Below are 12813 nucleotides of genomic sequence, written 5' to 3'. Positions count from 1 at the left end.
GGTGGGCGGCCGCTGAATTCCAGCCAATTGCTACGCGGAGGGCAAGTTGGCTGTCTGCTGATTGGGTCCCAGTGAGTCAGCGCCTCGGGCCACAGCGCTCAACACCCAAGACTACAATTCCCAAGGTGCCTTGCGTATGATGGAGGGCACCTTGAGGTTAAAAAAAAAAATCCAAACCGGCCAGCTTGAAAGCGCGTTTCTCGCTGTTGCTTGATGACCTAATTTTGTTTCTGTTTAACTGTTGAAGTTCAGTAACCACCCATACCTCAGGGCTGCAACGTGGTAGGAAATACGAATCTGATGGAAAGAGAATTGGGAGTTATGATTTTTAAATTATAAGGATCCAAAACTATTTTCTCACTTTAAGCAGCACAGGATAATTAAAACAACTCTAGAAACCTAGGTTCAAGTTTTGGTTCCACTGTTTATTAGCTGTAGAAGCTTGGAGTAATTACTGAACCTTCTCTGCGCTTCCTTGCAGGATTTTGGTGAGGATCAAACAAGATTTAAGTTATGGTTTCACTGCTTATCTAAATGTCCATAACTTACAGTGAGTTTTACGTTAATTTTGCTAAGGCACATATTTTAATTGTGTTCATTGGAAAACTTAGTCATCACTGTGTTCTTTGATGACGGGCACATAGTAGATTCTCAATAAATACTTCCTGTTGTTGAAAGACTAAATGATCATGATCACTGTAACCATAATTTAGGAAAGGACTTTGTATTAATAAATGAATGGGGAATGAGATTTGACAATGTTTTTAAGTGAATAGGATGGTCTATATAAATTAGCAAAAAGATGGATGGATGTCAGGAATTTGGGTTTCAGGGAGTTGGGCAAAATGGGAATTTATTGGCTCACCCAATCAAACTGAAGCAGGGCAGGGAGGCATCTCGCACCAGGCATCTAGCACCAGGCACCTGGCCACCACCAAGATGTCTCCATCTCTTATCTCAGCTTCTTTCTTCATCTCAGCTTCATTTTGTCAGACATAACTGCTCCTCTAGTCTAGAAACCTGGAGCTCTCAGCCTCTCACCAGAGAAAGAGTGAACCTCTTCCCTGAATTCCAATTTTGATAAAATCCAGGGAGGAGCCTCTGTTGGCCTAGACTAGGACCTGTGCTTACTCCTGTGGTCAGAGCACAGTAATTGACAGCCTGGATTAGAGCCACCTGCTTGGAATCGGGGAGCAAAGCAGTTCCCCAAAAGAAGAGGGATGCTGTTCTTATAAGAAGAGAGTTCCTGTGCAAACTGAAGTATAGAGTTTCAACAGAAATTTTGTGCATACCTGGTGCTAACTTATTGAGGGATATCTTGTCAAAACTCAATGTACTACAACTACAGAACTTGGACATGGAGATAGACCTTAAAGCTGCTAAACCAAGGAGTTGAGGCAATACACTAACCCTCAACGCACTGTGCATTACCACTGAATTTTTGCATAGGAAGCTCAGACAAAAGAAATTTGTCTGAAACATTTTATTGAAAAGCCATCCCAAGCTGTGTTTTTCCTCTAACCCCTCTGGTGAACTTCCCAGAATATATGAGATAAACCATGTAAATGGGTAGGAAGACTCAATATCATAAAATACTGATTCATTTACAAATTAATACATTAATGTAGTGCAATTCCAATAAAAATCCTGATGGGTTTTTCAATGAACTGAATAAGCTGATTGTAGATTCTAATTTTAGAGCCCCAAATAGACAAGACACATTTGAAGAATAAATGAGGGGAGTTCCCTGGTGATCTAGTGGTTAGAATTTGGCACTTTCACTGCTGTGGCCCCAGTTCAATCCCTGGTTGGGGAACTGAGATCCCGCAAACTGCACAGCAAGGCCAAAAAAAAAAAGAAAAAAAGTAGGGGAACCTACCCATCCAAGACAGTATAAATCTACAGTAAGACAATGTGGCAATGGCACTGGTATAGATCAATAAATGGGAACTGCGGCAAGCAGCTCTAAAATAGCCCCAATGATCCCCACCCCCTGGTAATTATGCTCTTGTGTTATTCTCTCCCCATGAATATGGATTTAGTGACTCACTTCTAAGGAATAGAATATGGCAGAAGTGATGGGATGTCACTTCTGAGTTAGACTATGTAGAGGCTGTGATTCTTGTCTTGGGATGTCTCTCTTACTTTCTTTTTCTCCAGTCTCTCACTCAGAGGGTAAGCAAGCTAAAACGTTGTGAGCAACGTATGGAGAGACTCATGTAGCAAGGAACTGATGTCCCCTGTCAACAGCCAGTGAGGATCTGAGGCTTGCCAACAGCGACATGAGTGAGCTTGGAAGTGGGTCCTCTCCTAGGAGAACGTTGAGATGACTGCTGCCCCAGTTGACCCCTTAACAAGTTGATCTTGTGAGAACCTTGAGCCAGAACTACCCGGCTAGACCACTCCCAGATTCCTAACTCACAGAAACTATGAGGTAATAAATGTTTGTTATTTTTAACTGCTAAGTTTTGGGGTAATTTGTTGTGCAGCAATACACAACTATCACACACATGTACACACATGAAAACTTGATTTAGATCACAGCTAGTACTGCAGATCATTGGGGAAAGGATGACTTTTTCAATGAATGGTGCTAGGATGTCATCATTTATCTATATGAAAAAAAAAAAAAAGCAGATTTCTCCATTTCATACCATAAACAAAAACAGAAGTCCAAGTGTGTATTAAAGATATAAAAGTGAAAAGGTAAAACTTAAACATGTAAAGAATAAAATATCAGAGAATATCTTTATGAATTCATGGTAGGAATTTCTTAGTGAGATGTAAAAGCACAAAATATAAAAGAAAAAATATCTTAACTAAAACACAGCATAAAAAAGTAAAAAGACAAACCACAAAGTGGGAGAAGGTATGGGCAACACACATAGCCAACAAAGGATCAGTATCCATAATATGTAAAAACCCTTACAAATCAATGAGGAAAAGGTAACTCAATAGAAAAAATGGCAAAAGAGAAAAATGGGCAGTTTACAAAAGAGGAAACACAAGTAACTAATAGGCACATGAAAAAATGCTCTAACTTACTGGAAAACAGGGAAATGCAATTTAATATAAAAATGAGCTTCCCTTCATACCCTTCAGACTGACAAAAATTTTTTAATTCATAGTGTATCAGTATCAAGTGTTGGTGTGAATGAGGAGCAGTGTTTGCTGGTGGAAACCTAAATTATTATAAACACTTTGGAAAATAATTTGACAGTATTTAAGTAAGGTTAAATACAGTACATCCTACTAAGTACATATCCAGAGGACTATTATGCCTACACTCTAAGTATAAGAGACAAAGTTTGAATAGAAAAAAAAATTGATAAAACCTAAATGTCCAACTGTGAGAAAATAAATTGTGTTATTTTCACAGTGGACTAATATACATAAGTGAAAATGAATCTGAGGAACATATTCCAACAGTGATAAACCTCACAAATAGAAATGAAATAATTAAAAGTTGCAGAAGAATTCATATGACCAATACAACTTTTAAAAAAGTTTTAAACTCTGTAAGAATATAATGTATTGCTTAGGGCTAAATATACATCCAGTAATGGCATCAGGAAGTACCTGGGAAAAACAACTCCAAATTCAAGAACATGATTTGCTCTAAGCAACAATGGAAAACGCCAAAGGGGAGGGATATACTGGGGATTTAAATGTTTTGACGTTGTTTCATAACTTAAGCTGGATGTTGAGTAAATGGATAGTTGTATTATTCTTTATACCTCTCTGTATCTCTTAAATATATATAATATACTTTTTAAAAGCTTAAAAGTAATAAGCACCACATAGAGAAACAAAAGAAAAGACAGCAATAGTCGGGAAGGAATAGTTTAGAATAGTCACTATTTTAGAAGACACAAATTCCAAATAGAGTTTAGAATTGTTTCCTTTTTGGTAGAAGGGATATTAGTTTCCTTGAGCTGATGTAACAAATCATCAAAAACTTGGTGGTTTAAAACAACAAAAATTTATTCTCTCACAATTCTGGAAGCTAGAAGTGTGAAATCAAGTTGTTGACAGGACTATACTCTCTCTAAAGGCTCTAGGGGAGAATCCTTCCTTGCCTCTTCCATCTTTTGTTGGCTCCATGTGTTCCTTGGTTTGTGGCAGCATAACTGCAATCTCTGTCTGGGTCTTCACATGGCCTCCTTCCCTGTGTCTGAAATCTCTCTCCTCTTTCTCTTCTAAGGACACCAGTCATAGGATTAAGGGCCCACTGTAGATCCAGGGTGATCTCACCTTGAGATCCTTAAGTTTACCTGCAAAGACACTATTTCCAAATAATGTCACATTCACAGACAGGTACCAGGAAACAACAGACTTGGACTTATTTTAGGGGGACACAATTCAACCCACTGCAAGGTGAACATACCTGTTTTGTTTTTTGTTCTGTTTTGTATGTTAGTAAAATTAAGATTAGGAAATCTACTCAGAGTATGTTTAAAATACTTTTATGGTAGAGTTAATTTTCCTTAATGAACTTTGTTTTATTAGTTGCTTAGGTCTCTATTGTCAGGTTTTTTTTTTTTCAAACTAAATAGGATGGACAACTAAACAGGGTATAGGTATGCTGTTTCAGCCATAAAAAAAAGCTCAAAGAATGAACTGTGGGTAGTTACTCAATATTTATATATATTTCATATATATTTTACTTGAATGGCTGGCTACTTAAATTGTTATTTGATAATAAGATCATGTGGCTATGTTAGGACAATTATAACAACAAATATTGATAATCTGTGTACTTTAATTGCACATTCCCTACAACATTTAGACATTTCCAGTGGGTTGTCTTGATGTTTTTATTTCTGTCCATAGTATCATCTTTCAGTCAATGAGTCTTGAAACCAAACATCACGGAGTTATAGATTTTTGGAACAAGAAGGAAACTTAGAGATCATCTTATCTCCTGCATTTTATTTTATAAATGAGGACACCCAGGACTACAGCATGTTCACAATCTGAGTTTCAGAACTAATTGAGTTACTGGGTAGCGCAGAATATATATATATATATATATATATATATATATATATATATATGTATATATATAAACACCTAATTAAAATGGAGACCCATCACATCTCGTCAGGGGTAAACGCAGAAATGTACTGGAGGGCTTCCCTGGTGGCGCAGGGGTTGAGAGTCGGCCTGCCAATGCAGGCGACACGCTTCGTGCCCCGATCTGGGAAGATCCCACATTCCGCGGAGCGGCTACGCCCGTGAACCATGGCCGCTGAGCCTGCGCGTCCGGAGCCTGTGCTCCGCAACGGGAGAGGCCACAACAGTGAGAGACCTGCGTACCGCAAAAAAAAAAAAAAGTACTGGAAAGGGCGGAGGGGGATTGTAAACTTTGAAAAGTAGTCCATTTTTTTCCGTCCTTCTACTCTCTATATTACCAGTCATAGGTTTCTGAGCAAACAAACTCAAAAGAAAACATTTAATGTTCTCTAGTGAGACACGAAGTAACTTCAGAAAACGTAAAGGTCATAGAAAACGCTATTTTATATATCAACACATTTCCGTACCAATCCCCTCAAAGCCTACCTTGGAATCCTCCCAAGTCCCCACCCCCTGAAATATTCCATCTCTAGGCAGCTGCTCCTTCCGCGGGGCCCCTAAACAGTGTTTCACTTCTCAGGCTCGTGGGGTGAGTGTCCCGGCCCGCGAGCGCGCGGGGACCGGCACGGGGTGGGGAAAGACCGCGTCCCAGCGCCCCGCGCCCCGCAGGGAGCAGAGCCCGGCGGAGCCCGCGCTACGCGCCGGGGAGCGAGCTGGCCTCGGACTCCCAACGGCCGAGCCTCGGTGGCCGCGGAGACCAAGCAGGAGCAGCTCCCGGGGCTGCGCGGCCGCTCGGGGTCGCCAGGCTGAGCTGAGTGGCTGGTGAGTGCGCCTCGGAGACCCGCGCAGAGCCGGATTCCCAGCCCCGCTGAGGTCCGGCCTACTTGCTTCCCTCTGCCCCCCAGCTCCCCGCTAATGCCCCCAAGCTGTCCAGTTCCCACCCGACTACAACCCGCAGCCAGCTCCTGCCCTTGGTGAATCCCAGTCTCTTCGTTGGACGTCTGACAGACTCCACACCCCGCTCCCCCTTTTAAGGATTCAAAAGTAAGACAAACAGAAGGCCTAGCCATTCAGGCTTATCTTCTGCTCCTCGCTCCTCCTCACTCCCCTACACCCCGAAATCTCATCACTAAATTTGCCACTTCTTCTAAGCAATCTAAGCCTTTCCCTGCTTTCTTGCTAGGAGAGTCCCCTCTCCCGTCCTCTCCTGACAGCTCTTCAGACCCAAGTCAAATGTCATCATCTCTGTCGTTTTTTTCCAGAAGTTTCTTTCCCTTCTAGTCTCTTTCAGCCCTTTGTTCATTCACCTTTTCTTGACGTTGACCACCCTGTGTGTGTTTAACAGTCTGCCCTCTCCCCCGCTCCGTTTGTGCGTTTTGCTTTGGAGGGGCTTCTCGGTTGTGTATGTCATCACAGCGGCCAAGCACGCAGAGACCCCTTAGTCATCATGAAGGGATAGGGGTACAGAGATGGGCACAAGAGAAAGGGGTGTGGTTGAAATGGCAACTTGCTCCTGGAAATGACTAGGAATGATTTTGTGGACGTCCAATGAAGCTCCAAAATTGAACTTAAAGAGAAGGGGTGGTGGGAATTTAAAATGATTGTATTTGGCAGCAAGTTGTCTGGGGAGGACACGGGGAGGAGGAGAACACGAAAAGGTGTTTATCCTGCATCCCCTCTGTGCTCTTATAGCCAGCAAAGCCTGAATACTTGGAGTAAAGACCCGCCCCTTCGTTGCCGAAGTAATCTTGTTAAATTCTAAAATTCAGAGGGAAATTTAGCTTCTAAATTTTAAGTCCTAAGATACATAGGAGAAAAATATAAACACATATTGTGTATTATTGTATAAACACATATTATACGAGTAAAACATGCACATGATTATAATTTTTTAAAAACCATAAAGTTATCAAATTGAAAAGTACAGCTCTTCCTCTGCTTCTCTTATCTGGCCTTTTTTACTCAAGGTAATCATTGTTCATAGTTCATTGTGTATCTTTCCTGGAAAGCTTCTAATGCATTTTATTAAATCTAAACTGTTACTGATTATAATTTTATACAATTACATAGATGGAAACTACATATTATATGTAACAGCATAAAGAAAAAGATGTGAGGAAAGGAAAAAAGGTTGCCAGTTAAACCTTCTTAAAAGTGTGCATCTTAGAATAGGTGAAATACCATGTATATGCCTACATACACTTTAAAAAATTTATACAGCTTGATATACAATGCACTGTACTACCTTGGTTTTTTCTCCATGTAACAATATGTGATTGAGACGTTTCTATATCTGTATATATAGCTTTACCTCATTATTTTTATTGCTAATGTTAAATTAAAATTTTATTGAACAGTGTACTACGGTACAATTAATGCATCCTTTATTAAGGAACATTTTGGTTGTTTCCAGGAAGTGTATTTGTTTACTTGCTTCTTTTTGCTGTTGCAAACATGTTGCATATATGCAAACATGTGAATATATAGTAAGCTAATTTATATTTACTAAAAATTTTTCCATTTCAACTATGTAATCTATTAAAATTTTTGCTACAGTTTTTAGGAATTCTATATAAAACAGCTGTGTACATTTTCTAAGTTACAGTTAAATAATTGCATCAGTCTTTGGGAGTGGTAAACTGACATTTTATATTTAGAGTTCATTACATGCCAACTATGATTTGACATTTGAAAACAATGTAGGAAAAGCATCTCAAATGATTTCATCAGAGGAAAAATTCTATAGCTTCCTTAAGCAAAATCTCCCCAAAATGGCAGTAGTAATTTATTTATTTTGAGAGTCTGAGGTATATGATTTACTTTAAAAATGTAAACTGTAACAAATTATTTAGAAATTACTTGTTTCTCAGTCATGATAGCAATTAAAACCTTATCATTTTCCGTATTGTCGGTGTGTACAGACTACTGACCATAAAGACTCTTTATGTTCACAAAATAAGAGCTTATCCTGTCCTTAGCGTGAGATATATATGTCAGCACTCAATTCACAGAGCACAAATTGAACTCTTTACATAAAACATATATTCCGAGAGGAGTATTCTAATAAGTTTTAGAAATTAAATGCTGTTTCCCCCACCACCACCCCCTTATACAGCTTCACATAAATCCCAAGGAAACTGAGGTAAGGAGACACACATAGAGGTGGAAAGTATATGTATATTATATTTAAATATGTTTACCTGAATTGAGGCTATCGACTATGTTTATTATATCACCATGGGAGCAGAGTAACTCACAATAACCTCTTTCAGTGTATTTTATTATAAACTTGGGGAATTCTTGATTAGGAGGGAGAGGATTTCCGGGTTTTTTTCTTCTCTTTACACTGTATTTGTCTTATTTTCAGCTTTCTTTCCTTCTTTTTCCCATTCCTTTTTACTTGCTTTCAATTTTCCTTCTTTAAGCCTATCGATTCAGCCTGACCTTAGTCATAGATTTTGTTTAACCTAACTGATGTTATTCAGGACTACCTTAAGCTTTTTTAGCTTTTAATATCCTTTCATTGCAAGATTACAAAGAGCTAGGTGAACAAGGGGGCAAAACTAAATAGGGCCGTGATGTGACATGCTCTGAAGTTTAGAAAGATCAATTGGGTGTGCAGTTGGATAAGATCTGTGACTCTGCTGGACCTTAGTTTCATTATCAGTAAAAAGGGAGAGTTAAGCTAGGTGATTTCTGAGGTTTATTTTCTAGTTCTGAAATGATGTGCCATGAATCTTAACTATCTGGAATCTCCAGGGAATTAATTGTGTTGGGTAATAACATTTTCTGAAAATTTAATCTGTGCCAGTGCTTAAGAAATAGTTGTCATTTTTAGATGGAAAACTCATTAAAATTTATTGTATACTTCCTTGATTTCTTAAACAAAATGTCATGATTCAACTTTAGTCTTTCCTTGATGGCTTAAATAATAGTGGCTCTATACTGGCTTAAATAACTGTGTGTCTCTAGAAAGAGCATTTATTGCCTATGGAGAAGCTCTCCGGCCCTACTGAGCTCAGTCAGTACATGTGTTTCACCATTTATTGAAATTAAAGTAAATTTTGCTTTCGTTTCAGAAACCAGACAACAATGCCTGTTGATATCCTTTGAGAGAAGGCACGATTCTCTTACGGGAGTAAAGTAAATTGTTTGGCAGAATTCAAAAGCATAAATTTGAGCAGAGTGACAGGTAGTTGATAGGACTTCACTAATGTGTATCATCATAATTGTTCTTGAGTTACTATAGATGGCACAACCAACTCCTCTAGGCCAGTTTCAAGTGTAAGAATGTAATGCACACACAACTCCTGGGTATTGTAGATCTTTATTGTGCCCAATAATAACTCAAGAGACATTTAATTAGTTACTATCCAAGCAAATTTTCTCTTGTGTGAAAAAGCTAGACATTAGATTGTGGCCAAGAGTCAAAGACAAAAACCAGGATCTATAAAAGACAGAGGAGAGAGGGATGAGAAAATAAATACTTCAGACAGTTTGAGAACATTGGTCCTTGTTTGACATCTTGGGTGTGGGTAGGTAAACTGGTTAGCTGGCAGCTAAAAGGTCAGTTTGGGTCTTTCTGTTCTTGAATAGGCCAACCTTAGCATATCAAAGAAAACAATTTCAGCTGTTTATGGGTCCTTTGGAAAACCTGGTGAGGGCAGATGTCAGGTGCAGGTTACAGGCTATCTCTGTCTGATGGAGGGCTGCCGGTGTCCCTTTCATACGAAGCACCGTCTTACTTAGGCCAGGTCTGCACCAGTGTCCTCAGAATTTCTCACTAGAAAGCCTCTTTATCTTCTTCTTTTGGACTGTCTGCTTTGGAATTTGTTCTTTTGTTCTTCAGGTATTTACTGTTTATACTGGTTTCTGGATCTTAGCCATATCCCAAACTCCTATTTATTTTGATGGAGGCTTGATTACTGTCCTAAATATGATTTTTTTTTCTGTAAGTAACATTTTGTCCCATTCCGCTGGTGCCCCCTAATTTTCCTTGTTATGTGCTCATGATAACTTCCACACTCCTTTATAATTGGAGCTTTTCTGATTGGGTAGGTTGGATTTATACTTTATATGATACCGTTGCTTCAGTAAATAGTCACAATCACATTTTAGCATGAATTTTATGTTTGGACTTGGGATATTCATTTTGGCTTCCAAGAGTATGTTTTATGCTTTTTGGGTGGTCCTGGTTATGCTCATATAGATGAGATGGCTGGACAGTTGAGTGTCTGATTGGTGAATTGTAGAGTAGCAGAGTTCCCCCAAGCAAGGAACATTTCAGTCCATGTAGTTCTTTGCTTGATCTCTTGGATAAGTATCCTGGTGTTGATCACCAGTTGGTCCTGGAGTACAGTCGCTCTCAATCTTTTTTCAGCCCTTTTTCCATACCTGAGGACAGGTGTCCTCCCATCAATTGCAGTGGTTACTTATAGTTTGAAAAAGACCCTAGAGGTGTGTAGGTGTAGGTGTGTGTGTGTGTGTGTGTGTGTGTGTGTGTGTGTATGTGCGCGCGTGCACGTGCGCGCGCTGTCCCACTTTAAAAAAAATTCTCTCTCTAGCCCTATAAACTTAGTTTCTTTAGATAATGCAGTATGAGAGAAACAGATAATTTTGCTACCTGTCTAGCTTCAATGGGAGGGATAAATTAATACATCATACTCAATTTATTGAACAATTTAAAAAAAAATTTTATAATCCTAGGTTTTGAAGTTTTAAGGTGCTCTGCAGGTGGAAGGAGTGGATAACATGAGCGCTGAAGAAGGTGACCCACCCCCTCCGGAAGAAGAAGCCCCGTCCTCTTCGGGAGAGGCAGCACCTCCTAGCTCAGAAGATGTTGCCCCTCCGGATCCAGGAGATGAGGCTCCCCCGCCTCCGGAAGAAGAGGCTCCTCCTCCTTCCAGTGAAGAGGCCCCAGGAGATGAGGTTCCCCCGCCTCCGGAAGAAGAGGCTCCTCCTCCTTCCAGTGAAGAGGCCCCTCCCCTCCCAGTAGAGGCATCTGCAGAAGATACTGTCTCTCTTTCCGAAAAAGGTCCTACTTCCTCTTTAAGTGATTATGTGAATCACATTCCTTCTGATGAAAGGATAGTTATGCCAGATGAAGATGACCCAGATCTGAGAAGGGTTCGACCTAGGCCTGCGCCACGATTGGTTCAACCAGTGCCTTCTGAGGTGCTCTCTCAGTCTTCCCGCAGATCATCCAAATATCTCCGAAGTATGAGTGGCGTTACAAATCTACAGGAAACATTAAAAGAGAGACAGGTTTTGCTTATAATACCATTTTTATTAAGTGTCGCTTTTATCTGAAATGAAATATTTTGGTGATTTTTCTTCATAATTACAATTTTTACACATGGTTTTCATTCTTTAGGCAAGATTCAGAGATGCAAGGGAAAACCGAAAAATGAAAATTGACCCTTCATACAAATATATATTTGAAATTCTATCAGCAAAGCTTGGCCTGGACATAACAACTGTTGAAGAATTAATTTTGGATTGCCCATCTGTAAGTTTAAGTCTTATTATTTTTTAATTACTCTTTGAGAAGTGATTGGTTGAAGAAACTTGAATCGTTGTGAACAACAAAACATTTAGAAAGAGAAGGTTGGGATTTAACTGAATAGAGAAGAAGCTTTATTTTACATAGTTATAGCCAGTTGGATGATATTTCTAGTTTGGCCTACTATTGTGGAGGAAGGGAAAAAAAGAGTTGGCAACTAGAATTGAGCTAAGATTCTAACTCAAAATGGCTTCAGAAGTTAGAGGGATAGTCAAGCACAGGTAGAGTGATATTTTAAAAGTACGGGTTATATAAACTACGCGTGCAAATCATTTGGATAGAAAAACAAATAGAGAAAATATTTCTATTCTGCAGAAATAGAGCTAGGGAACAGTGACTACTGCATGAATATAGTCGAAAACAACGAGGTGATTATCGTGCGTCTCTGCATGCCAGGGAGAGCCCTGGATTATGCCTACTTTTCTAGCATAATTATTAACAGTTCCTCCTTTCACTCCTAAAAGGGTCCCAGATTTGGATGATGAATTTATATGGTCACCTTAATTATAGTAATATATGATAAACTGTGACTTTGATAGCAGCTCCTGGAAGCACTGTCATAGCTTCCTTATAGCTCAGGTTCTAAATTTTCAACAAAATTACTCTTAGCTGCTTGAGTTTTTGTCAAGTCTAGGAGTGACCTGGGCTGGAGCTTCTACAAGACCCGTGAGCAGGTACATGCTGGTGGTGAGCTGATTGTCCCACTGAATGCAAGGGTGAGAGAGTTGCAATGGGGGCGGCATTGTGGTGAGGTTGCCATTATCAGGGTCCATACTCCCTGTTCTTGCCCAGTGAACTTGGGCAAAACTCTTTAGCTTGCTCTAGGAGCGAAGAGTCTGTGGAATGTTTCCTAAAAGAGCCTCTCCCTTGCTCGATGCAGTATGTTACCAAGTTCTGGAAGTTGTCTGCCCTTCATTTCTTCCAGGACCCTTATAAAGCTTTAGAACTGGCAGGCCCCTGACAGTTGAATGGGATTGATCATTTTCTTGTTCCCTTAGTGTGTTACAGTGACATGGGCATGTGATTGATGCAGAGAGATCAATAGCTCTGAGCTATTTTAATGGCAAAGGATAGACAACCTTGGAGATGTGTACATAAAACAAGAGGTGCCACAGCAAGCGACTGGAAGTAGGATGGTTTCCCGGGTCACCAGAGTTCCCTGTGGGAGTGTGCGT

At 39.8% G+C, this 12813-nt stretch overlaps 1 protein-coding gene across 1 annotated transcript in view; it reads left to right on the top strand.

Annotated features, from left to right (window-relative positions):
- The first annotated feature begins 5570 nt into the window (after nucleotides 1-5570).
- Nucleotides 5571-12813, top strand: part of DNAH8 (dynein axonemal heavy chain 8) — a 328229-nt gene continuing 320986 nt past the window's right edge. Inside the window, exons 1-3 of the mRNA XM_060021883.1 lie at nucleotides 5571-5898; nucleotides 10783-11340; nucleotides 11450-11584. Coding sequence (XP_059877866.1) covers nucleotides 10828-11340; nucleotides 11450-11584 — 648 coding nt within the window. The 5' untranslated portion in view covers nucleotides 5571-5898; nucleotides 10783-10827. The remainder of the gene's footprint in view (nucleotides 5899-10782; nucleotides 11341-11449; nucleotides 11585-12813) is intronic.

Source organism: Delphinus delphis, chromosome 10 (assembly GCF_949987515.2).
Source record: "Delphinus delphis chromosome 10, mDelDel1.2, whole genome shotgun sequence".
NCBI classification, from domain to species: domain Eukaryota; kingdom Metazoa; phylum Chordata; class Mammalia; order Artiodactyla; family Delphinidae; genus Delphinus; species Delphinus delphis.
Note: the sequence above shows the minus strand (reverse complement) of the source record. Positions and strands in the feature narration are given on the sequence as shown.